The 26,818-nt window shown below is 36.6% G+C and overlaps 2 protein-coding genes and 1 pseudogene across 3 annotated transcripts; 2 read left to right on the forward strand and 1 right to left on the reverse strand.

Moving 5' to 3' along the window:
- Positions 1–8,781: 8,781 nt before the first annotated feature.
- LOC143546901 (protein ENHANCED DISEASE RESISTANCE 2-like) lies at positions 8,782–10,583 on the forward strand. The gene is made up of 2 exons (XM_077038457.1): positions 8,782–9,089; positions 9,949–10,583. Exons 1-2 carry the CDS (start codon positions 8,783–8,785, stop codon positions 10,464–10,466), a joined length of 825 nt encoding a protein of 274 aa, XP_076894572.1. The 5' UTR covers position 8,782; the 3' UTR covers positions 10,467–10,583.
- Positions 10,584–11,800: 1,217 nt separating this feature from the next.
- LOC143546876 (uncharacterized) lies at positions 11,801–18,175 on the reverse strand (annotated as a pseudogene). Its single transcript, XR_013137671.1, has 14 exons — positions 17,139–18,175; positions 16,731–16,789; positions 16,378–16,400; positions 16,091–16,279; positions 15,890–15,954; positions 15,661–15,820; positions 15,291–15,536; positions 15,091–15,207; positions 14,822–15,001; positions 14,655–14,739; positions 13,688–14,526; positions 13,161–13,611; positions 12,376–12,566; positions 11,801–12,292 (listed from the first exon to the last, which is right to left on the reverse strand). The product of XR_013137671.1 is annotated as an uncharacterized LOC143546876 (transcript).
- A 2,999-nt stretch (positions 18,176–21,174) lies between these two features.
- Positions 21,175–26,529, forward strand: LOC143546914 (peroxisomal fatty acid beta-oxidation multifunctional protein MFP2-like). The gene is made up of 17 exons (XM_077038466.1): positions 21,175–21,265; positions 22,138–22,209; positions 22,304–22,369; positions 22,463–22,531; positions 23,113–23,180; positions 23,266–23,347; positions 23,443–23,498; positions 23,592–23,894; positions 23,971–24,057; positions 24,148–24,322; positions 24,401–24,522; positions 25,117–25,280; positions 25,349–25,725; positions 25,820–25,941; positions 26,037–26,185; positions 26,270–26,408; positions 26,494–26,529. Exons 1-17 carry the CDS (start codon positions 21,175–21,177, stop codon positions 26,527–26,529), a joined length of 2,178 nt encoding a protein of 725 aa, XP_076894581.1.
- Positions 26,530–26,818: the final 289 nt, after the last annotated feature.

Here is a 26,818-nt window from a genome sequence, read left to right on the forward strand (position 1 = left end):
ATATACTAATTAATACTATTGATGGTTAGCTTATGTTAACGGTAACTCAATAGATGTTGTCCAAGCTCCAAATTTCTACTTATCATCCAAGTTGTTGCCCAATTTCCAACAGTTTAATATTAATCTATCAAGAGAACCCTAAAATATTAATAAATACTTATAATTGTTTAATCACCTCTTTTCAATCTAAGTACTTCTATCTTATGTCAAAATATATTTTACCCACATAATTATAATTATTACTAAGTATAATTATATATAAAAAACAAGTTTCCTATCTGTTACGTACTCACTTAGATAATCAACTATTCATTATTCATTAATATTATTCATTAATGTACAAACAAAATTTCTTACAATACAACTTTGCACTTGTATGGTCTGGAGAGGCTTACTTATCTTATAGTTTAGCGGCTATATCTGTCTTTGGTTTCATTGCTTGTTGTTTTGCCTGGTTCAATAATACGGCTTATCCTAGTGAGTTTTATGGACCCACTAGACCAGAAGCTTCTCAAGCTCAAGCATTTACTTTTCTAGTTAGAGCCCAACGTCTTGGAGCTAACGTGGGATCCGCTCAAGGGCCTACCGGTTGTTTGGTATATGGTAATGGAATGGGTGAAGAAATGGAATGAGTGAGGGAATGGAATGGACGAGTGAATGGAATGGATCATTAGCATTACATTGAAATGTTTGGTTACCCCATGGGAATAAAATGTATTTTTACCGCATTGACAAAAATACCTCTTCCTCAAAATTAAGAAAAAAAATACTTTACGACGACTTCCAAGTTAAAAAAATATAACAAAATTTGTATTGTGAACTATGAAAAAAAAAACGAATGCATAAGTTACTTAAGATTCATACGAAATACTAAATACAAAACAATACATGCTGATGTAATTCAAGGTTAAATAAGTGATACAACATTTCTAGTTTGGACACAAACAAATATCACAAACAAGAAATAAAATTCTGAGTATAAAAATTCGCAAAGAGGTTTTACCACTCAGCAGATCAAATGATGCAAAAAAATTACTAGACGACGAAGATGTTTTTGTGCCCTCAAAGCAAGTACACGGACAGACAAAAGCATGTATAGTCGGCACCGGCGACGAAAATTAAGGGAAAAATTGAAAACAATTTAGGATACAATAGAGAGACAAAAGGTAATTTTTTTATAGACATTAATCATCGACAAAGGGCAAAATAGAGAAACAATATGAAAACAAGGCAGGAATGAAAAAACTGGGTGTATGGGACGAATGGAGTTGGATATTTTTAGAAGGAAAGTGATTCCTTTAGTAATGGCCAATTCCTTTCCGTTTTTTAACGAAACAACTCTATTTTCATTACTTTTGAATAGATTATTCCATTCCATCATTCATTATCATGTACCAGACGCTACCTAAATTGCTATTCATGGCCACCAAACTTCTTAGATTCACACGTGTTTAGCTCTTTTTTATTTTTATTTTGAGGACTATTATATTTGTTTTAAACTTTTTGATAATGTTAAGCAGTGGCTGATGTAGTGTAATAGGAGGGGTAGCCTCCGCTACCTCTTAACTTCTCGTCGGTAATGAAAAAAAAAATTAGGTCGGTTTCGTTACCCCTGAAAAAAATAACGTTACCACTATGCGTTTTAAGCCTAACAAATTTAAAAATTCAACCCAACTAAAGCCCAAACAAAGGTGTAAAGCCCAAACAAATAAAACTTATTAACATTTAAAATAATATATGTTACACTTAAAATAAAATTGCTGGTCCTCAATTAATAAAACCCTGCCACCACCGTGATTAGACACCACTGTGCTGTTGAGGGCTGTCATTTGTCGGTCTGCCCTTCTTCTCCTCCTGTCACCTGACCAGGTGACCTCCACCACTCCACGCTGCAGCCGAGAAGAGGTGGTTCACTGGTTCGAACCCTCTTTCACGGTTCGACCTATAGTTTCTCAATTTAGGTATTCTTCAACTTTTAACTAAAATTATAATTGTTTATATAAATTGTCAATATAGAACAATCGTAAGTTTGTTAAAATTATTCCCGGGAAGTTGTTGGGATAATTGCTTTTATTAAAGAAGATGGTGAGAGTGTACAACAACGAACTAATGCGAAAAGTATTCTTAAGTATTTTAAGAGTCTTGATTTTGTGTTTTATATACACTTGTTAGACAATATTTTAGGCCTCACAAATGCTCTATCAAAACATCTTAAAAAAAAATCAAAACTTACTAGAAACGTCTAAGTTGATAAGCAGGACAAACCAAGCATTGAATAATCTAAGATAAAACAGGTTTGACAAGATGTTGGCTAGAGTGTCATTTTTTTGTGAAAAAAATAAGATTCGGATGTTAGATATGACGGAAAGTTATGGTAATCAACGAAACCGAAAGAATATCATTACTAATCGACATCATTTTGAGGTTGAAGTTTTTAATACCGTTTGGATATGCAAATTCAAGAACTTGAAAATAGATTTAGTGAGGTCCTAACTAATTTGATAGAAAATATGTCCGGTTTAAATCCTTGTGATTCGTTTTCTAAGTTTGACATATCGAAGATAGTGACATTTTCTGATATGTATCTGAATGATTTTAGTAATGAAGAAAGAGGTGTATTTCGGGTGATCTTACGACCTTTTATCACACTTTAAAGGAAGATGAAAATTTGCAAAATTGGGTGGAATATGTGACCTTGCTCGTGTAATGGTGGAAACCGGAAATGTCACAGCCCCCGATCCCTATACCTCGGGAGGGGAGCCGTGAACGTTGAGTGGTGGTATCGATGTTTATTAAAATAATTTGCAGCGGAATATTTCATCAGAACCGTAGTTAGGAAAATTAATCAGAGTTATAAAAACACCATAATTCTTATTTCATAAACTGGGATAAAAACCCATTTTTATACAAACATAAGTTTTATAGGGATAAACCCCAATTTACAAAACATGTATCTTTATTCTGGTGACAAACCACTTATTTGCACAACTCACATAGTAGCAATCTTTTCTCTTTCATGTGGAGGACAAAATTTTCTTTCTACTATTTCTTTGAATTCTTCCTAGGTCATAATGTCAACTATTTTGCTTCCTTTTGCCTGGAGGACTGTATTCCACCATTCTAATGCTTCATTAATAAAGAGATTAGAAGCATACAATATTTTATCTTCTTCAGCACATTTACTAATTCTTATAACAACTTCTGTCTTTTCTAACCAGCGTAGTGCTGAAATAGCTCCTTCATTTCCAGAAAAGTCAGTTGGCTTACAGGCCAGGAAATCCTTATAAGTACAGCCATTAGTTTTTAACTTTTTAGGTTGTTTATTTTTATTTCCTCCATTCACACCATTACTAGCTTCAATGTCAGATTTTCGTTTATTGCTCTCGGTTTTATCTCTAATGACAGTTACTGGTTGTCTAATAGCTGCAGCAATTTGTGGGATTGCTTCAGCAATTCTTTGAGCTATCATATCGTCAATAGCATTAATATTCAGAACATTTTCTTGATTGGAATTTTCGTGATTATTTTCACGGTTGTTAACAGAAACTTGATTTGACATCTGAATTTCAAACAAGAAGGAATATTAATATCATAATTAAATAATAAATAAGCAAGGTATTATCCACACATAAGCACAAAACATGTTAACACATAGGCACAGAATATGTCAAAATCGTCGAGTTTTGCGACATTTACTCTTTTTTTTATATATATATTTATACATATGCGTCACTATATTCTATATCTAATCTATATATATGCATCACTATATTTTATACATACACACCATTTTTTTTTTACAAAGAGGAAATTACGGTAAGTAACATATATATGTATTATTTATATTATATATAGGGTTCTCTATCGTAAAATCGCCAGATTATGCTATCCCCAATGTTTCTCAGTCGGTTGGCGGTTTCATTAAGTTCTTCCCCGTAATGACGGAGTTGTGTGGTCAGCTCCGGTGTCATCGTGGGGTAGTTGGCAGTTTCCGGATGGAATGGTGCGTACGGGTTTGTGGTCATTGTGTGGAATTGCCAATCGTTTGTGCACCATTCCTCAAACTGAGATTGGTTTATGAGGTCATCAGGGGTAAGCGGGTTTTCTTGGTTTTGGTTTGGGTTGGTCGAGGTTCCTACTCCCATGTTGTTAACTATTGGTTGGAAGAACTCACACTGATCTAGGCATCGGCCTAGCCTTTCTTCCATGGAAAGTTCAGCAATGGGTTGTGTTGGAGGGGGTTGTGTTTCAGTTGGTGGTTGAATTTGTGGTTGTGGTTTTGGTTTTGGAATCATAACTTTTCTTTTTTGTTTTCTCATTCCTTTTCTCCAGTCCATATATCGTTTTCTTCTTTTTGGTTGATTTGGGGTTGAAGTCGAGGATTGGGCAGTGAATACCATTGGTTCATTTGGTTTTTCTTCGGTTGTTGGGTTTAATGTCTCCATTTCCTCCGTACTGACCGATATGTTCTCAAAAGCCTCTATAAGCTCACTCATGTTGTTTAATCAAAAACAATAAAACAACGACTTCCAAAAGAAAATCATATTATTTATATTTATGTGTAGTTAAAATTTCATCCATAAAGTTAACACATAAGTTAACACATAGGTTAATACATTTATTTCCTAACACTTAATTAGATATTGTTAAAATACCTATATTGCTTAAATGGCTCTGATACCACTTCAGCTGTCACAGCCCCCGATCCCTATACCCCGGGAGGGGAGCCGCGAACGTTGAGTGGTGGTATCGATGTTTATTAAAATAATTTGCAGCGGAATATTTCATCAGAACCGTAGTTAGGAAAATTAATCAGAGTTATAAAAACACCATAATTCTTATTTCATAAACTGGGATAAAAACCCATTTTTATACAAACATAAGTTTTATAGGGATAAACCCCAATATACAAAACATGTTTCTTTATTATGGTGACAAGCCACTTATTTAAGCTGGAAGCCCGCAGACATCATTCCTTTGTCTCTAACAAGTCACCTGAAACATGTTTAAAAATATTTGATCAGCAGGAAATACTGGTGAATACATTCATTTATGAATGACACGTTTTACAGTTACAGCATTAAGATGTTTTTACATCTGCCTGCTTACAAATTACCGAAAGGTACCTGTCACTCGACCGTATCTGTGACTGTGGTCATATTACTTATTGGCTATCACTTGTCCAATAAGTAACGTGTAATAGCCCAGTAGGCAAACCATGTATACAAAACCCCACAATACCAGTAGTAACCATTCCGTAAGTCTACAGAGACTTAATCACTGTAATGTATTTAAAATCGTTTGAAAATATTTGGACTATCTGTCATGAGTTTAATAGATTTAGAAAAGCATCATGACAGCTTTGGAAAATCAGTTGTCTCACGCAAATGTGAGTTGTGCAAAAACTCGAATGTCTCACCTTGCAAGTTTATATTTAACAAGCCTTCTGATGTTAAGCACCTAGATTAAGCACAATGTAGTATATCTCTATTAGTATAAACCCATAATCATAACGATAATCACGAGACATGAAACTTTACACGATGGCACAATGTCATACCTTGATTAGGTAGAGCTTTTGGATTCGTGTTATAAAAGTTCCTTTCAATCGGAGAGGTACCGTTACAACTACTCGGGTATAATACTAGCCTTATATATAAGAAATTTTGAGAGAGAAAATGAAACTGAACGATTTGTGACGTCCAGATTTTAGCCTTATTTATACTTGAAATTGAGCACCTTCGCGTAGCGCGAAGTTGCAGTAGGGTTGTCAAGTCAGCCCTAGCTAATCCTTTGCGTATCGCGAACGCGAAAGTGCAAAAATACTAAGGCGGCCCTTAAGCGGCTCGCATCGCGAAGTGCACCATCAAAGCGCCACATTGCGCCTATCGCACTTCGCCCGTGCCCGTGCGCGTCGGGTGCTTCGCACCCTCCGCTAGGACTACTGGGTGTGATTTGACACATAAGAATATTATCATGTGAACTCTCTTCCTTATAAAGGGCTTACAAGTTTTGTAATCTAGCGATGTGGGATAAGAGTTAGAAATCCTATTTATACCATGGTGGAAGCCTTCCATTTTCTTCCCTCCACCAATGTGGGATGGAATTTTCCTTTACATTTTCCATTCTTCCTTTTACTTCTTCTCTTTTCTTTCTCATTTCTTCTTTTCTTTCTTTGATTAGTTTTATTTATTATGGTTTGTTATAGGAAAACACGCCACTTTTCCTTTGGTTTATCGTATATTGAAGCTAGCATTGGTTTTACCGGTTGCAACCGCAATCATTGAAAGATGTTTTTTCTAAAATGAAGCTTATCAAGACGGATTTGCGCAATCGAATGGGTGATAAGTATTTGAACAATGCTTTAATTTGTGCGATCGAAAGAGAAACACTTGATAAAGTAAAAGAAGAGGATGTGATGTCTTGATTTCAAGCTTTCAAAAACTGATGGGGAGAAATATGCAGCCCATGTGTTTAAATTTATTTATCATTGTGTTTCTATTTTTGTTTAGTTTACATTGTATGAAATACGGTTAAAACTTTTTTTTGAGCGTTACCCCAGATATTTGGTTCTAGATCCGCCTCCGATTTTTAATCACAAGGCGTGGGTAAAAAACCTTGTTATTTATTAAAAATAGAATTGTGATAACAAATATCATACTTGTTTCCCTTAACATGATGCACATAACAATGGTGCCTGGACAAGGTCATTCAATCGGGCTTCTGGAATTTTAAACGGGAGCGGATGGAAGAAAGGTGACATGTTTGTTTTTGGTTGTCTCAATGGAAACTTTCCAAGAAGTCACCCGTCGTTTGAGCACGCTTAACCGTAGAGTTTTTATATGCTCCACAACCAACTAAGCCCAAAATGTGTTTGTTGTTTGAGAGTCAAGACGTTTCTTATAAACCATGAATCTCTCCTGTTCACGACCATTGTGAGATTTATCTAGCCAATGTGAGATGGTCGTCAGGATTAGTAAGGCTGTCATACTTCCCCGCTGAGGAGGGGAGCTTGGAGTTGGAAGGAAGGGGGCCTCCACGATCCTTGTGACGAACTTTGACCTTTCCACAAAGGCTCCTGGTCGGTAAGGTTTCGTAAAATACACGTCCGCGTCCCGATGGTATTTAGCGTGACGTTTTATTGCATGTTTCCCTCTACTTTGGCTCCTTGTATGGTAGCTGTGTGTATCGCAGCCACTTCAATCTTCTTCGTTGTCTCCGTGGTAGTTCCGGTAAATCGGTGGTTTGGTGGGTTACATGGCTTTGATTGTAAGTGCGGTCGTGGCTCCTACCTTGACTCGCATCACGGCATTTTCCATGGCTACCCTGATATTCAGACCTTCCGCTCCAGCGGACTCTTGACTTAGGGTTGAAGCACGTGTCTTGGGTAAGCTTACGGCCATGAGGTTCTTCTTCTTCTAGGGACTCTTCGTCCTCTCATTCAGTCTGTTGGTACGTTAGAGTCCTGAGCGTTACCCTCTGCTCATGGATCCTTTGTTGTTGCTCTTGCAACATCTGCTCAAACTCTATGTTGATCCTTTCTTGCTCGCGCTTGAGCCATGCTATTGGGACTTTCGCGGAATTTGCGGAACCGGTAGTTTGCTTGAAATTAGGTAAGCCAGCTGATGCAGACATTCAATAGAGATGAAATTTTCATCATTTTGGCGATTGAGGCCATCACATCCGTCCTCCAGATAGCTAAGGCCAGAAGTGGCGGTTCTGACTCTGTTTGACGATGACAGAGTGAAAGGTGGTTATTGAACGAAGCTCATATTGATCAGAAAACAAGAAAAACAAAGAATACTGCTTGCTCTAGCCGATTTGAATGTCACCAATGAATAAACACCATTTCAACTCTAGAAAAGTTAACCTAATATCTCAGCCCGGGGTATGTGTACTATGATCTCTACAAGCTAACGTTGATCTAACCTACGAAATAGAACACTGTGAGCTCGTTATCAGAAGGGTAATGTGGGGGTTCTTCTTGTAACCACCCTCCGACGTGTCAATCATAACTAGATTGTAATTGTAAGAGTGAGAATCCTTTAACCCTTTTCCAAGTGTGGAACCTTCTATTCTTGTGAGGAAGCACGTTTGAGGTTTCTGATTGGATGTTACAGATGACATGCGATGACGATTGTCACCTGCGGTAGCGTTGGCGTCCTATGATTGGCTCATCATGCAATTGTGGTCCTTGCAAGAATCTTGGACCGTGATTAGCCTAAGGACTAACCGTCGTGGCTGTCTGTTCCCTCAATGGGTAACAAGCTTTTTGCCCGCAAAGGCTTCTGTACGTTGGTGAGTACGCATCCGCTGGTGTTGATCTCTTTCCCACGGAAGAATCTAACCTTCCGCTTGCTAGTGGGCTGATCCCCTTATGAGTTGGGTACTTAAGACCTTTCTAAAAGGTTTACTTGGTGAAAGAGTTTAAGACCTCTTATCGTTGAACGCACGAAAATGTGTGGGAAAACATATGCAACATTAAAAAAGGAAAAAAGAAGAAAAGTAGTGTGTAAAAATGGATGATGATGCATTAAAGATTTATCTATATCTATATAATGTATAAACATAAACATACAACTTGATGCAATTTCATTCATCATCAGTATCTTTAAAAATAAGGCAATAAATAAACAAACATTAAACGTCAAACAACCCACACCTTACTACTTAAAAAACATTACACCAAACCAAGCACCATCTAATTCATTCCCACCCCAAAACGCCGTCGTATCACCCCACAATGTCTTCCACACCGGAAGACACCAACACCACCTCCTGGATGCACGAGTCAATCAACGGCGGATCTCTCAACCACGTGGACCTCGAAACCGGATCCAACGGCTGGGCTTCACCTCCGGGCAGCCTCTTCAGCCTCCGCAGCCGTAATTACTTCACCAAAAAAACCAAATTACCCTCCGGCCCTTGGCTTCTGCAACCCGCCGGCGTTGACTGGCTCCGGTCTAATTCTAAGCTCGACCACGTACTGTCACGCGCCGATAACCGCGTGGTCCACGCGCTCCGGAAGAAACAGTGTAATGGAAGCCATCAGAAGAGTTTCATCCTCGCCGTTAATTTACAAGTTCCAGGTAAACAAACCTAGTGGTTTATTTGTAATAATCAATTTAATTATCGCAAATGGGGACTAATCGGGATTAATAAGGATTAGTTGGGATTCATCGGATCGGAGTTTGATGCATCCTTTTTAGTTTTATATATAAAAGATATTTAATTTTCAGTTTTATATGTATTCCCACACATGTTTGTATTTAATTTTCTGTTTTTGATATATACACAATTATTTGTATGTAATATTTAGTTTTTTATATATGCATACATGTTTTTATTATGTAATTTCAGTTTTATATATATATATATATATACATACATACATTTTAATATGCTTATATGTAATTTTCAGTTTTATATATACACGCATAAATTTTAATATGTAATTTTCAGTTTTATATATACATGCACAAATTTTAATATGTAATTTTTAGTTTTATATTGCATGCACATTTTTATATATAATTTTCTTATTTATATATGCATGTACACATTTTTATATGTAATTTTCAGCTATATATACACATACATTTTTATATGTGATTTTTCAGTTTTATATATATACACATACATTTTTATATGTAATTTTCATTTTTATGTATACACACAACTTTTTATATGTAATTTTCAGTTTTATATATGCAAACACACATTTTGGCCGGAAATTTGCTGGAATCTCGCTAGAAACGGCTGATTTTGGCCGGAGTCCCATTGGAAATTGCCGATTTTGGACGGAACCTCGCAAGAAAAGGCTGACTAATCAGTGGGTGGGGTCTAGCGATTAATCGGCGCCTAGTGGGGATTTTTACAACCATGATCATAAATTAATAAAACAATCAAGTGTAGATTAATCTCTAATATATCTATTGTTATCACCAGGTAGGGACCACCATTCCGCGGTTTTCTACTTTGCCACCGACGATCCGATCCCAACTGGTTCGTTACTGTACCGGTTTATTCACGGCGACGATAACTTCCGTAACCAGCGGTTCAAAATCGTGAACCGGATTGTTAAAGGACCGTGGATAGTGAAGGCGACGGTTGGAAACTACTCCGCGTGCTTGCTCGGTAAGGCGCTGACATGTCACTACCATACGGGACCAAATTATTTGGAGATTGATGTGGATATTAGTAGCTCAAAGATCGCGACGGCAATTTTGCACCTGGCATTAGGGTGTGTGACGGCGGTGACGATTGATATGGCGTTTGTGGTGGAGGCACAGGAAGAGGAGGATCTGCCGGAGCGAGTGTTTGGGGCGGTTAGGATTTGTCAGATGGAGATGTCGTCAGCGACGTTTGCTGATACAGCAGCAACGAGTAAACCGGTGAGTGTACCGGGAGGAGTTCATAGTAATCGTGTTCAAGCGTCGGATCTGCACGATGAAGATGATGATTGAATGAAGGTAATGAAAGAGGGGAAATTGGTGATATAGGGTTTGTAGTTAGGTTGATGATGATGATGATGATGATGATGATGATTATTCTATATGTTCATCTGTTGTTCTTTCTGGTATAATGCTGATTATTGTGGGGGGATTTGATGCTATGTAGATGAATTTGATAATAAATTAATAATAATAACTATAACCCTTCTAAGTGTTTAATAATATGAAGTTGCTCACAATTGATGTTATTGATTCAGATGACTCCAATTATATTATGAGACTGGCAAACTGCTGCTACTTTATCAGAAGTTTCAACTTCATTGTCAATTTTCATTTGATTGCGGGTAGGAATACATGTATAAACAAGGTTTTTATGTAATGGTTATAACGTTATGGTCAATCGTCAACTACGTGTTCAAACCAAATCTACCTTGGACTGGTTAAAACGATTTCGTTGGTGGTTTGAACCGATTTGTGTATCCAAATTGTTAGTTTTGTTAAATATGTAACATTGTAAAGATGGTTTATGAATATAGATCATTGATGCGCAGATTTCACAAATCAGATGCACGATAACTGTAAACGAGGGGTTTAGTTTACACGAGCAGTTTCAAGTTTTAAATGATGAACTGTTAAAAAACAGAATGTGAACCAAACCATATAAGTTCTAAACAGGCTGATTTGTTTCGATTAGGATGGTTTAGGTCTTTAGGATCGTCGGTTCCATGAGTTGAACTGTTAATCAAACCCTATAAAACTTTAAACCGACATGACTGTTCAGTTTGTTCTGATTTGTGCGTTGAGGGTGGTCGTTTTATGAGGCCTTAGACCGTAAACCAAACCCTATAAATCTCAAACCAGTCAAACCAGACTGTTTCGGTTTAGATGGTCTCAAAGGTTACATAAACAACCCTATTTAGAGCTACTCATATTTGAAGAATCTAAAACTAATGTGGTTTTTCCACTACTTTGTGGTGCAAAATGAGTTGACCTGTAACTGATAGTGAGATTATTCTATGCCAACAATAGCAGCAAAAGTATATGATGAGTTCTAAAAAGACATAAAGGGCAGAATAGTCTTCTTATTAGGGACAGAATAGTCTTCAAACAACACTGACAGCTCATTCACCACCAACTTGATTCTACAACTTAACAAAGTTGTACTTTGGCCACATGGAGCTTAGTTGGCAATTAAAACAACCTTACTTGAAAGCAGCATACTGCATTTGACATAATTCGCTGTCAAGATTTTGTAATAAAAATTGCCAGGTCATGTCATGACACGTGGCAGCGGTTAAAAATAATCTACAATTAACAACAATCAAGCAACCTATACAAAATTATCTTTACGCTTCGTCCTCCGAATCATAAACAATTCGACTTCGCTTTGAATTAGGAATCACATTTTCATCTTCACAAGTCTCAGAACCATCAGCTCCCGATGGTGTAACGGTTTCAGGTGACAATAATGCAGCATTCGCGTCACCATTATCAGAGTCTTGAACCAAATCATTTTGAGTCGTTGAGTCGTTATCCATATTATCCACATCAGGTTCCTTGTTGGACACGTCCTCTTGATGGTAAGCATCTTGCGGGTCAAGTAATGGTTCCTGGTTAGGCCCATTTTCTTGTCGAGGAATGTTTGGTTGGTCAGTGATTCTAAAATCTCTAGCAGTACTACGCTTTGCATGCCTTAACAAGTTCGTTTTGGTAGCTTTGCTAAGTAGAATCAAATACTTCTCATAATCTTCTATCTGAAATATTAAATCTGGGATGCATTTATTCTCCCTTTTTATCTTGTTTATCAGTCCTTTAACTGCTTTGCTTTCTTTTTGATTCTGCAAGTTTTATATAGTGTTAACATTTGTGCCATATATAAGTTAGGTGTGAATGAACTATGAAGGATACAATGACTATAAACCTGCTGCATAGATTCCACAAATATGTACAACGGGGCGGTTAACTGCTTGCAAGTAACTTCCACAAGCTTCTGACACTTGAGGCTCGGTAAAATTTGTTTGCAACCTTTAGGGGCGATATGGAACTTTGATATCCTAGCTAAGTTTTTATAAAACTTAGCCGCCAATTTTAGCAAATGTTCCGCTTGAGAATCTAAATATTTAATAAACTTAACAGTTGTTTATGGTATTAAACTATTAACATATAAATAAATTAAGGGCTGTAAACGGACCGAAGCAGACGAGACCTTGTCCGTGTTCGTCCGTTAAGCTTTTGTCAGACAAACAAGCGGTTCACGAACACTCTACCGAATGAAAATTCGTATCCATGTCCGTCCATTAGAGAATTGAGTTTGTCCGTGTCCGTTTGTGTCCATTCGTTAATACTGTAAACGAACACTAACGGACAAATGAACACTTACGGACCCTAATGGACAAACAAACACGAATAAACACTATAGAGCATTAATAGATGAGCATACATAAAAAACTCTAAGGAACAAGCATAAACGATTACATATTAATTTCAAAAAGTATAATCATTACCGGACGTTCACGAACACTATCAAACGAGCGCGGTCACTGTCCATGTTCGTCGTTAAGCTTACCGAACGAAATATTTTTGTTCATGTTCGGTTTGTTTATCAAACGGACGAACATAAACGAACTTCTCAACGAACAAACGTCCAGACGTCCGGTTCGTTTACAGCCCTATAAATAATTAAAGAAAGAGTTGGTTACTACTTACCCTTGAGGTTCATCACCACAATAGAAGACAACAAGTCAACCACAGCTTCAGCCCTCTGATACAGAGTCTCTTCCAAACTTACATACGGGTTATGTCTTCTGTCTTTATATGCACCAGCTAAGCATGTCTTCAACTTCATGCTGAGTCGGTCGATATCTGCAATAACTGACTCGACTAAATGCAAAAGTCCGGTTGCTATAGCACTTTCTGTTGTACGATTTATGATAGCATAAGTTTCAGATTTCTCAGAAGGAGATCTCATTGTTTTTGATAGCTCAACTGCAAATTCTTGAGCAATAATCAAATCATTTGGAGATTGAGTGCATGATACTGCTAAAGTGACAACACTTTTTGCAATCTTTGGATTTGTTATATTGTTAGTTTTACATATATGTATAGCCCAACTTCCAAGAATGCTACTCCCAATCATTTTTGCAATGTCACATAAGATCTGATAAGTTGGTATAACTAATGTCAGAATCATATAACCAAAAGAACACGGTTTTAAGTAAATAAGTTGAAATTACCTCAATTTCATGGAAGAACTTTGCATGAAGAAGCTTAGAAAACAAGGGTTTCACAAATTTTGTAACCATAAGGTTTTCCCTTTGACTGTTGACTCTATTGACTTGAGAATCATGATCACATTCTGAATCAATAACATCTTCTTCACCTACAGGATCTGACAGCATTTCTTCAATCTCTTCAGGACTATGAGAATTCACTGTTACCAATTCCTTCAAGCACATTTAAGCTAATAAAAACAAACCCTTTATATCTCCATTGTCCTTTTTACCCTTGGCTTCCTTTTTCATGAGCAGCAATATCAATTTCAACAGGGGTGGTCCTAGAACCTTAATATCTTCATAAATCAAAGCCTTCAGTGGATCATCTTTTGCCAGATAGGCAAAAGATTTTATCTGGTTAAGAATTGCATTCAAGACAAAATTCAAGAGTTTACTCTTTGTTGCATCGTGTGTGTATAATTCAAACGATGTTTTAAACAACTGACGAATGCTAGAAGTTGCCAAAACAGAAGCTTTTCCTTTATTAGACTTTGTGTTGTCAGATTCGTTATTATGCGTTGGATCAACAGCAGTATACTGTCTTATCCCTTTTCTAGTGCCTTCAGCTTGGGTATTCTGTGCAGAACTAGTAGTATTTTTCTCCATGGAAGCATATAGGTCAACAAGGTCAACGAATTCTTTCTCCAACTCAATCTTTTTATCATTGCCCGCCTTTTCCAGTTCACTAGCAACAGTATTCAGCATCACCTTTATAACACCTGATAAAATCCCACCACTATGTTTGTATCTCTCTTCTTGTTGGCTTGTGGTGCCTGCATCCTTTGTTTGACCCAGTAATCCTGGTCAAGCATTCATAGAAAAAGTTAAACACATTTACAATATTCATTTATAAGTTTCCATTTCTTAGAAGCTTACAGATTGTTGTTAAAGCACTTGAAAGTATAACTTTCAAGGGTACCCAACTGACCTTCTAAGTTTCCATTTCTTAGAAGCTTACAGATTGTTGTTAAAGCACTTGAAAACGACTCACCAGCACTTGTTCCTTGTGCCTGCTGCAAACGATTGTTAAAACACATTTAACCAAAATACTAAATAAAAATTGTTATGTTATCTTCTTACAAGTCTGATTATTACCTCAGTTTCTTGTGTGAATGAGAAACCGAGAGAAACTGAACGAGAACGACTATCAGATTTTGCTTGTGGCTGAAGTAAAAGAATCCATGAAACACAAGATAAGAGCTCATCTAGTGGTTCAACTATGCAAATTTTGCCATTATCCGTTTTAACACACTGATTTATGCCTAGTTGACCATCCTGGCACAATGCAAAAAGTCAACCATGAAATCAAAATATGGATATATGATGCTTAAATGGGATTTAACAGAATATCCATGAGTACTTACTTCTTTGTAAAACTTCAGAAAATGAGGCAAGAGAAAATCAAAAACCGCCCCTGCGGTCAAAGGATCAACCAGCACAAGCTTTAAAAGTCCCCTGTATATAAGTTCTTTCACTTTCGCCTACACACGACAACATAGCCAATGACACATGAATTATGTTTACTTTTACGATTAGAGCGGAGGATTGCACATATTAGAACAACCTGTTGGTAGAGACAGCGCTGCAATAAACCACTGAGTTCTTTGAACAGATCACAGCCAGTTACAGGTGGCATTTCATGAACTTGACTACTACTAGCTTGGCTAGAGGATTCCTGATAAAAGCTAGGTCTATTTTGTTTAAATTGTCTTTCTGCAATAATCAAATTTATAATGGCTCCAGCTGCAGCTAATCGAATTTGATCTTCTTGTCTAAACATAGATTTTCACACCACTAAGATGATGTAATCCTGCAGTATTGTAAGGGCATACAGAACAATTATTGATTTAGTCTAAATTGCGTTTCTGTGATCTTATACGGTTAATCAAGATTATGCATTTAATTATTGAATAAATGGTGAAAATAAGGCAGACCTGAAGATTGTGACTGAACTTAATGAGTGGCAATAGAACATTAATCAGATGTGAAGCAACCTTGCTTTGCATGAAACCAAAATAATCTAATAATTCTTTTAAATGTGAAATATATTCTAACACTAGATGTGGGTAGTTCTTCACTAGGTTACCAAGTAATCTGTCAAAAGAAAATATAGGTTTGTAATAAGCCCACCAAGATTAACTATTAACTACCCGTTTGGATTACCTTATGATAGCTAAACTTTGCTCTGGCTTAAGAGAAAGAATTCGGAATTTACATTGCTCAATTATCTGCAAAGAAGAAATCTACATCAAGATTTGTGCAGCATACAGTTACAGTTCTGGCCCGAATGTAAAAGACTTCTTTTTTCAGTTAGGGGAACATACAACATACAGCTAGTTTTTTAAATAGGGTCCATTTTCTGACCTCATTTCTTGCCATATCATGAACCTCAAATAAACTTTTTAACATCTGAATGCCCAACTCTTGAGAACCTATGAGGCCAGTATTTCCAAGTTCTTGATGGCTCATTTCTTCCACTGATTCTAGTAACACAAAGCCCAACTGCACTATGCTAGGAACAATATGCTCTCTTCCATAATTACTCTCGTTAACCTGAAAACGAAAGTAACCAAAACACAACAGTGTTATAATTGCTTCATGAGTAGAGTGTGGCGGTTAGTTAAGTAAAAAGGAAGAGCAGAAAGGTATACAGCTCTTAATACTGCAGTCTCCGATAGAATTATTCCATTATTGCTCACTAATAATAGTAGAATAAATGGTCCAGAGTCAAAAAGGGATTCTGGGCGAACACTATTGATGAACCAATCAAAAAATCCATGAGACAGAAGGACTTCTATAGAATCCCCATCTACATTCACATTCGATTAGTAGGGAAAATTAGAGACAAGCTACCTTTAGCTAGGAGCCTCTTACAAAAATAGAAAGATTTGAGTTGTTTAGTCTTCGAGTTTTTATTTGAAATTTTCTATATCTATATAAGTATTTCTATATCTATATAAGTATGTAAAATATATGCATGTTGGATTCGGCCCAATCTTTTTTGTCAAAATGGCATTTTGTAGATACACTTTCTTTAAGTCATCTGGTAGCCATTTACAATGTCTGCAAGATGGTAACACACAGAATTAACTAAAAAGATTATATGTGTGACCGTTATATAATTTCTTCAAATGTACTTTGTGCCGTTGATAACAAAACTATCGCAAAAATCCACCACTGACACTTAACTGATGTCAATGATGGCAACACAAAGTCACAAACACAATGTAATTCATGCTATATAATGATGAGACTAACACAAAGTTAATCTTTATAATATGTAACCTAAGTCATCCAATAAAATCTAACATAAAGACAATCTTTATGACATCTAACTCAGGCCATTGAAAATAACTCTGCACAACATACGAAAATAACCAGCTTGACAATAATCAATGTTTAAGGTGTGTACCGCGAAACCTTGTAATCTTTATAAGCATTGCTCAAAGCCGTTTTCAACGTACCCATCGCGCTTTCACCATACCTCCTAATCCTACCAATCGACAGCAACAACCCAGCAACAAAATGATCAATCACCCAAACATCCGACCTCACAAGCCCCAACACTTCCTGCCCCAACGACGGATCCTGCTTCACCGCAAAATTCACATGCAACAAAACCGTCCCTTCAACTTCCCTAACAATATTACTACTCGCCTTCTTCAAACCCAACTTCCCTCCAAAAAACCCGACAACCCCTTCCACAACCTCCCTCTTACAAACCCCCTTCGACGCCAACACCAGCAACTGATACACCAACGACGGCAAATCCTGCAACTCCACCCGGTGCATTTCATCGAACACCTTGTCTACAAACCGTCTAACCCTAGCCTTATCAATCCGAAACTCGCGTATAATCGAAACTAATTTCACCAACAACACACCCGACCACTCACACTCCAGAAACCTATCAAACATTTCATCCGCTAGTTCCTTCGGTTTATCGACCTCGTCTGAATCCGAATCCAATATTATTCGCAAACACTTCGGAACCAACTCAAGCAGTTCCAGCTCCAGCTCCAGTTCCGCTTCACCCGCACCTAACTTAATATTATTATTATCATTTGTAAACACATTAGCAAGTGAATTGGCAGCTGAAACTAATTCAGGTAGTGAAATGTATTCCAAATGAGGAATAAAAAGTTGTAGCGTCTTTATCGAAAGGCGGTCACGCGGAATAACAATATTATTATTATTATTAATGAGGAAAGTGATGTAGGAAGTGAATATTGGTGTGATAAGCGATGACAGAGCGAGTGAAGGTGAGAGGAGAGAGAGGAGAGAGGAGGTGTAGAGATTGACGGTGGACGGAGGGAGGGTGTGGAGGTAAGAGGCTAGGGTTTGGTGGGAGGTTGGGGATAAGAGGAACGGGCGGAGTGGTGCGGTGGTGTGGTATTGGGCTAGCCGGATTATGTCGTCCGGTGAGAGTGGTGGTGGAGTGGTGGTCATGACGGCGATAGCAAATGAAGTTGTGACGGCGGTGGGTTTTGTTAATTATCCAAGCGCGGGAAAATTGAAAATGTTTTGTGTTTTTTTGCGGGATAAGGAAGCTTTACTTGACACGATGGTTTAAAAGACGCTTGCTTGCTTGCTTGCTACTACCGATCGGATTGATAAAAAGGTCAAAATGAGCAGAGATTTATCAAGCCTGAATCGGAATGTAAAGCTTGTTTAGTTATTAGGACTGAGTTCGAGCCAAGCTTAGGTTTGTTAAGCTTTCCTCAAAATATATAAAAAGATGTATAGTAATTAATAAATAATAAACGATCTGAGTCTGGGTTTCGAAAACTACTAACGAGCCGAGCTTAAGCTCTAGAAACATAGCTCGAAACAAGCAGAGCTCAGCTCTCGTTCTTCAAAACGAGCCGAGCTCGGGCTAGACTCGGCTCATTTACACTTCTGCTTCTTATATTTATGAAACCCGAGATCTACGTATATTGATTTTAAAAATAATCGGCTCGTCAAGCTAGGAGCTTGCTTGATTTGTAACCCATCTAAGTTCAAGTTCAAGTTTTCGGATTGATTAAGTATTCCAGATTAAGCATAGCTCACTCGTTTAAAAATTCAGTAAAGTGGATGGATTTGTGACAGTGGCTTTTGTGGAGTGGACAAGCGCGGAAAAGTTGAAAATGTTTTGTGCTTGCTTTTTGTGGGATAAGCAGGCTTACTTCACACGAGTCTTATCAAGCCGGAGCTAAAAAATAAATTTTGTGTAGGCTTGTCGAGCCTAGTCTATTTTTAAGTTTTAACTATTTTGGATTTCTATGTGTTAATTTTACACTACACATCCGAGCTTTGGCTTGTTCTTTTGTACTGAACACGAGCTCAAGCCAAGCTTAGGCTCATTGACGTTTCTCGAAAAATATATAAAAATGTATATCAATTAATAAATATTGATCTGAGCCCGGGTTTCAGAATGAGCCCGGGTTTCAGAAACAACAAACAAGCAAAACTCGAGCTTTAGAAACATGGATCAAACAAGCAAATATTGAGCTCGAGTTCTCGTAAGTCAAAACGAGCTGAGATCAGGCTCGACTCGTTTACACCTCTGTTTCTTTGTTTGATTTATGGAAACCAATATCTACATATGTTGATTTTTAAAAATAGTTGGCTTGTCGAGCTTGGAGCATGCTTGACTTGCAACACGTCCGAGTTCTAGTTCAATTTTTCGGCTTGGTTAAGTATGTCGGGCTGATCAAAGCTTGCTTGTTTAAAAGTTCAGTCGAGCTCGAGCATTTTCAAAATATCGCATGTAACATTGTAACATATCATTTTTGCTCTTGTTTGATTTGTGGAAACCCATGATCCACATCTGTTGAAATTTTATTTTTTTTTTAAACAAGTTGGCTCATCAAGGTAGGAGCTTGTTTGGTTTGTAAATGATATGAGATCAAGTTCAAATTTTCAGCATATTTTGGGTTAAACAGAGCTCGCTCGTTTAAAAATTCAGTTGAGCCTTGTCAAAAGTTAATACTCAAAATACGCAAGCCTTAATGATTTAAACTACGGGTGTGCAAGAAACCCAAAAAACGGATCCGAAACCGAAACAAAAACCAACAATTTGGTTTTATGTTTTTATAAAAACCGAGCTAGGGGTTCTGGTTTGGTTTTGCATGTAATAAAAACCGAATAAACAGATCCAAACCAAATTACTAGATTTTTATCTTTTTATTTTAAGCAATTTATAAGAATTTAATATATACGTAATCAAATACTTTTAGCCAAATGCATAATAATCCATTAGTTAACAATTAATAAAATTATTTATACCTAAATTCATTATGTTTGGTCAACTTTTTTTTCAGCCTAAAATTTCAAGCTCAAATGACAAAAATCAAAAAAACCGAAACCGAATAAAAACCAAAATAAAAACCGAAAAAACTAAAACAGAACGGCTTCAAAAATCAAAAAACCAAAGTTTTGGTTTTAGTTTTGTTTTAGCCCCATACGGTCATACCGCACCACACAGCCACACAGGCACACTCCCCTAATTTAAACGTACAACAATGAACAACCAATAGCTTAATGGGCCGGAAAACGTGAGGCCCAGTCTACTACATAACCATCCAGCTGCCACTACAATCTACATAAGTCTGCTCAACCAAGGCCTAACAAGTAACAGCATATAGATCCAAGAGACTGGGCTGAGTCCAAGATCTAGCCCATTTAGGCATAAAATAAAAACATACAAAAATCCAAAAATTAGCATTAACAATCTCATCTATGATTCTATATGCCTTTATACTCTTTTTTAATTTTTATGTATTATCAGTATAATCATAACTTTCATATATAACATAATATATATTAGCTGTTAATACAAACATAATAATATATATTAACCACTTATTTGTTTATATTTTTACACATAACGAAGAGAGATATATATTAAGTAAAAGTTATATAAATAACATTTTCATATTATATTGTTCTGAACTTATTTTTTTTCTTTTCGAATTATATAAAGATTTCATTCTTAGATATCATGGGAAGGACGGATTTACAGATGAGGAATTAGCATAGCAGCTCGCTTTCGTTCGTGTGCATATGCCTTTTTTAGTTTTTAAGAGGGGGCACGACCACCAATTAAGCTATTTCAGCCAGGTATAATAGTGGCAAAGCACTAGTGAGCAATTTGCTTTTAAGATTAGTTTTGGTTAGTTGATTTCGAAGGCGAAGGAATAAGGAGGATGGAACACCCTTGTCCTCCATGTGAATAATATTAATACATACGTGACCAGGTTTGATTGGATAATGAAAGTGACACCGGAAGAGGATAGATAATATGGGCGTTGAAAAAATCGAGAATTAGGAAAGGATATGCTTTCACGCAACTCCACGCATATATTATATCCACACTCATAAACGTATTATAAAACCCCATAAATTTGAGTTCAAACTCTTTTATTTTAACTTTGTAGCAAGCATAATATTATTATTGCAGTTCAATGGGAGGCAAAACAACGATTTCAGTTGGATCTGATGGAGTTGCTATCATCACTATTATTAATCCACCGGTTAATTCACTCTCTTTTGATGGTAAAAAATTATTATTATTTTTTTAGCTGGATTTTAAGCTTTATTTGTTGGATACGTGATCCTCTTGATCCTAAACTAATTTTGATCACTGTGACATATGTTGATCGGATGCAACAAAGTTCGTTCGTTTAATAAATGAACAAACGAATTTCGTTTGATTAACTAAATGAACAAACGCTAACAAAGGCCATGTTCATTCATTTGTGTTTCTAGACGTTCGAAAATGTGTTTGATTTATGCTAACCCCACCCATTGGTCTCTGATAATCGCTATTTGAAAAATTACATATAAATTACAATCCTGATTAATCGCTGGTACCTACCCCATCGCCCGACTAGCGAGTTCTACGACACTGTGTTCGTTTACGTCCGCTTATGTTTGTTTGTTTGTCTATGTTTTGTTCATTAGAGGATTTTAATCATTTTTTAAGGACTTTTCTAATTTTTTCATATGGATTTTATACATGAGTATTATTATGTGATTAATTTATATGTAAATTGACATATTCATGAATGTTTAAAAAAACACCAACACAAACTTGGTACCCGGATCGAACCATTCTCGGTTAGCCAAATTGTATATAGCATTGTTTGTGCTCGCTTGTGTTCGTTCGCTTGTATCCGTAAACCTTTGAGAACAAGTTTATTTTTTTAATGAACAAGCGTGAACAAGAAATTTTGTTCGGTTAGGTGTTTGTGAACCGTTCGCTTGTCCGGTAAAAGCTTAACGGACGAACATGATAATGTCTTGTCCGGTTCGGTTCGTTGACAGCCTTCATTCCGTCTAAATTATATTATAAATGATTTCTGTATTTTCTTTGGTATGCTGTCATCACTGATTATTGAAAATTATGCATCCCTCTTTATCTTCAGTGCTAAATAGCTTGAAAAAAAGTTTTGAGCAAGCGATACAAAGGGATGATGTGAAGGCAATTGTTGTTACAGGTAGTTTCATTTTTTACTTAAATTTTAACTTTTAATCATTAGTTGTAACTGTTGTTTTGATCATTATATGTGTATGCTTACATGATTCGAGCAGGTGCAAAAGGCAAGTTTTCTGGTGGTTTCGATATCAATGCATTTGGTGGACTGCAAGATGGGAAATGTATGCATATTGTACACATTGAATCCTACTACTGTTAACACATTAGTTTTTATAAAGTTTAATTATATATTCACATTGTTTTCTCGTTTACAGCAATGAAAACTGGACCGGTAGCAAAACCTGGTTATGTATCTATTAATATTCTGTCAGATACCGTGGAAGGTATTTTAATTACTGTTCTATTTCCATCTTTTTATAGATTTTTTCTTCAACTCCTAATAGTTCTAGAGTAAATTACACATTTCTATGATTTCATCCTATAAGCTTATACCAATTTTCAGAAATCGTTCTTAAACAAAAGAAACAACAAGAAACGTCCTTTATGTTTTAAAAAGTTTGCGCGTTTCGTCCTTTCCAGTTTCCACTAATAATGGCTATTTTTTCCGTTAAGTCTAGTCACGTGCCTTGCACGTGAGGGTATTTTCGTCATTTATAAGGGACTATTTGTGTAATTATTTTATAGATTTGGGCCCATCATTCTATAAGTTAATTACACAAATAGTCCATAGATAGACATAATGACGAAAATACCCTCATGTGCTGGACTTAACGAAAGAAAGTAATGCCCATTAGTGGAAACGATGAAACATTAGTGGAACCGATGAAGCGTGCAAACTTTTTTAAAATATAGGATGTTTCTTATTATTTTTCTATTTTAAGTTTGATTTCTGAAAAATGGTATGAACTTAAAACGACGAAAGGTGTAATTTACTCATTTTTGTAAATGCTTATGTTGGTTTCAGCTGCAAGAAAACCGTCTGTTGCCGCTATAGACGGGCTTGCTTTAGGTGGAGGACTGGAGGTTGCAATGGTATGTGCTATGCTGCTATTTTATTGGCTAATTTAACATTTCCTTTTTAATAAATTAAATATAAATCATGTTTATTTTTTTCCAGGCTTGTCATGCTAGAATAGCCACTTCTACTGCTCAATTAGGCTTACCCGAACTGCAGCTCGGCATCATACCTGGATTTGGAGGTATGATCTTGTGTGCCACATTAAAAATAAATAGTATGCACAATAAAACAATAATAAGAAAAAATGTGTAAACTTATGATTTTGATTAATTTCAGGAACTCAACGTCTCCCACGACTTGTTGGTCTCGCAAAGTCTCTTGAAATGATGTTGGTATGCTGTGTTATTTATTAATTTATACCGGTATTTGTTTATGCTAGCATTCATGAAGATGAAACATAAATGGCCAAACATTGTCAACTGTAGACATCAAAGCCACTCAGGGGAGAAGAAGCTCATAATTTAGGGCTCGTGGATGCAGTCGTGTCAGGGGATGAGCTATTAGGCACTGCTCGTAAATGGGCCTTGGATATACTGGCTCGTAGAAAACCGTGGGTTGCAAGTCTTTACAGAACAGATAAAATAGAGCCACTCGGTGAGGCCCATGAAATACTTAACTTTGCTAGAGCTCAGGCCTGTAAGCAAGCGCCAAATTTACACCATCCACAAGTTTGCATTGATGTTATTGAAGCCGGCATTGTCTCGGGCCCACGTGTGGGATTAATGAAGGTTGGTAAAATGTTCTACTAACTGAAGTCCTTATGTTTGTTATATTATTTGACCCATTATAATGTCATTTTGTTAGGAATATGAAGCGTTTCAAGTTTTGCTAAAGTCGGATACTAGTAAAAGCTTGATTCATGTCTTCTTTGCGCAACGTGGTACTACAAAGGTAAGATAACAGGCTTTCAAGTGCCACATCAAACAAAAGTCAACATGGTCAAACGGGCCGGATTAAGTTTCCTTTTCGTGTGTTAAACAGGTACCAGGGGTAACTGATCTCGGTTTGAAACCGAGACAAGTAAAAAAGGTTGCTATTCTTGGAGGAGGTCTAATGGGTTCGGGAATAGCAACGGCTTTAATACTAAACGGGTACGAAGTTATCTTGAAAGAAGTCAATCAAAAGTTCCTAGATGCTGGATTGGGCAGAGTCAAAGGTTTGACTTTTTGCTATCTCAATATATTTTAAATTGTTTTTGTATTACTAATTTACTATTAACATATCTGTTATGCAGCTAATTTGATGAGCAGTGTTAAGAAAGGTAAGTTGACTCAAGAAAAGTTTGATAAAACCATCTCTCAGCTTAAAGGCGCTCTCGACTATGAAAGCTTTAAGGATGTGGATATGGTGATAGAGGTATTTAGCATTTTTTGTTTTAATTTATAGAATTAATTACACGGATTATCCCTGTCGTTCTAGCCATATTGCAATGTTAGTCTCCAAGTTTTAAAAATTATAACTTTAGACTAACTATTTGCACGAACGTAACACTGTTGGCACCTGAAATGGCTGGAAGTTAACATTTTCCGTTAAACTTTTAGAAATGACCAAAATACCCTTGGTCATTTAACACACACTTAACGAAAAAGTTAACCTCCATTCATTTCAAGGACCAACGGTGTTACGTTCGTGCAAACAGTTGGTCTATAGTTGTAATTTTTGAAACTTGGGGACTAAAGTTGCATTTTTGTCCAAACTACCTTGGTCATTTCACACGCACTTAACGAAAAAGTTAACCTCCATTCATTTCAAGGACCAACGGTATTACGTTCATGCAAACAGTTGGTCTAAAGTTGTAATTTTTGAAGCTTGGGGACTAAAGTTGCAATATGGCCAAACCACAGGGACTATCCATGTAATTAGTTCTAATTCATAAGCCACATTTAATTTTGAGAATTAAGAAATTTGTTACAAAAAATTAAATCATGATCTATGAATGAACATGAACAGGCTGTTATTGAGAATGTCTCATTGAAACAACAAATATTTGCTGATTTGGAAAAACACTGCTCACCAAATTGTATACTTGCAAGTAACACCTCAACAATTGACTTGAATCTAATTGGTGAGAAGACGAGGTCCCACGATAGAATAATCGGGGCCCACTTTTTCAGGTAACAATTTTCTGTTGCAAACTTTTGTTAGTAGTTGATGACATATGTTTACTAAATCATGTGTGCAGCCCGGCTCACGTGATGCCGCTTTTGGAAATCGTTCGGACATCAAAAACATCACCTCAAACCGTGGTTGACTTGCTAGACGTCGGGAAAAAGATAAGAAAAACACCGGTTGTGGTTGGGAACTGCACGGGTTTTGCTGTTAACAGGATGTTTTTCCCGTATACTCAAGCAGCACTTTTGCTAGTAGAACGTGGGGCCAACATTTATAAGATTGATCGTGCGATAACAAAATTTGGAATGCCAATGGGCCCGTTTAGGTTGTGTGATCTTGTCGGTTTTGGTGTTGCAGTGGCAACCGGGTCGCAGTTTGTTTTGAATTTCCCTGAAAGAACGTATAAATCAATGTTGATTCCGCTTATGCAAGAGGATAAAAGAGCTGGTAATATTTTTGGTTTTATGGATTTAGTTAGTTAGTTAGCCAGCTAGCTAGTTAGTTAGTTAGTTAGTTTGTTAAAGTTGTTATTCTTGTTTAGGTGAAACGACACGCAAAGGTTTTTATAAGTATGATGATAAACGCAAAGCGAGTCCGGATCCTGAAATAAAGAAATACATTGATAAAGCAAGGGAAATATCTGGCGTCTCGGTTGATCCTAAGGTATTTATTTTTGTAACTGTTACAATTAGGTCACTCGTTTTTAAACATTTATTAAAAATTTTATAAAAATAATGTTTTGTTTGATTGTGTTTCAGCTTGGGAGATTATCGGATAAAGACATAATAGAAATGGTGTTCTTTCCGGTTGTGAACGAGGCGTGTAGAGTATATGCCGAGGGTATTGCGGTAAAAGCAGCTGATTTGGATATCGCGGGTGTTATGGGAATGGGATTTCCACCTTACAGGTTAGTTTTTTCATGTTTTGATAAAAATTAAATTATTATTATGTTTTAATCTTTTATTTTAATTTTAATGTGTGTTTGTCACAGGGGAGGGATTATGTTTTGGGGAGATTTGGTCGGATCTAAGTACATTCATGAGAGGTTGACCGTGTGGTCAAAGATGTACGGGGCGTTCTTCAAGCCGTGTGACTATTTGGCTCAGAGAGCTGTTCTCGGGGCTCCTTTGGTTAGAATTTATTTAACCATTTTCTTTTTATGTATACACAAACTTATGATTATTAAGAATATGATATGATCGTTTTGGTTTGCAGAGTGCACCGTTGGATCAATCAAAATCGAGGTTGTGATGAAATCGGCATCATTTGTCGAACTAAATAAGCGTGGAGAGCGGAGGTGTTGCTTTATAATCATAACTTATAATTCTACCTGTAGGTCGAAAACGAGTCACATTCGTATTTAAGTTTGTGTTGTTACAACAATATAACAATATGCTATTATGCTATATCTTTAATTATTTTTATGTTGTAATGTGTTTTTTGGAGCCCAAATTTGCAACTTAAGCAATTGTGGTTGCTTTAATTGAAAGTTTTATAGCACTTAGCAGTTGGGTTGATTATTTGAAGTGAAATCAAAGGC

The sequence above is a fragment of the Bidens hawaiensis genome, unplaced genomic scaffold (assembly GCF_021521415.1).
Source record: "Bidens hawaiensis isolate Kalapana, Puna unplaced genomic scaffold, B.hawaiensis_p1.1 tig00014475_1, whole genome shotgun sequence".
In the NCBI taxonomy this organism is placed as follows: Eukaryota; Viridiplantae; Streptophyta; class Magnoliopsida; order Asterales; family Asteraceae; genus Bidens; species Bidens hawaiensis.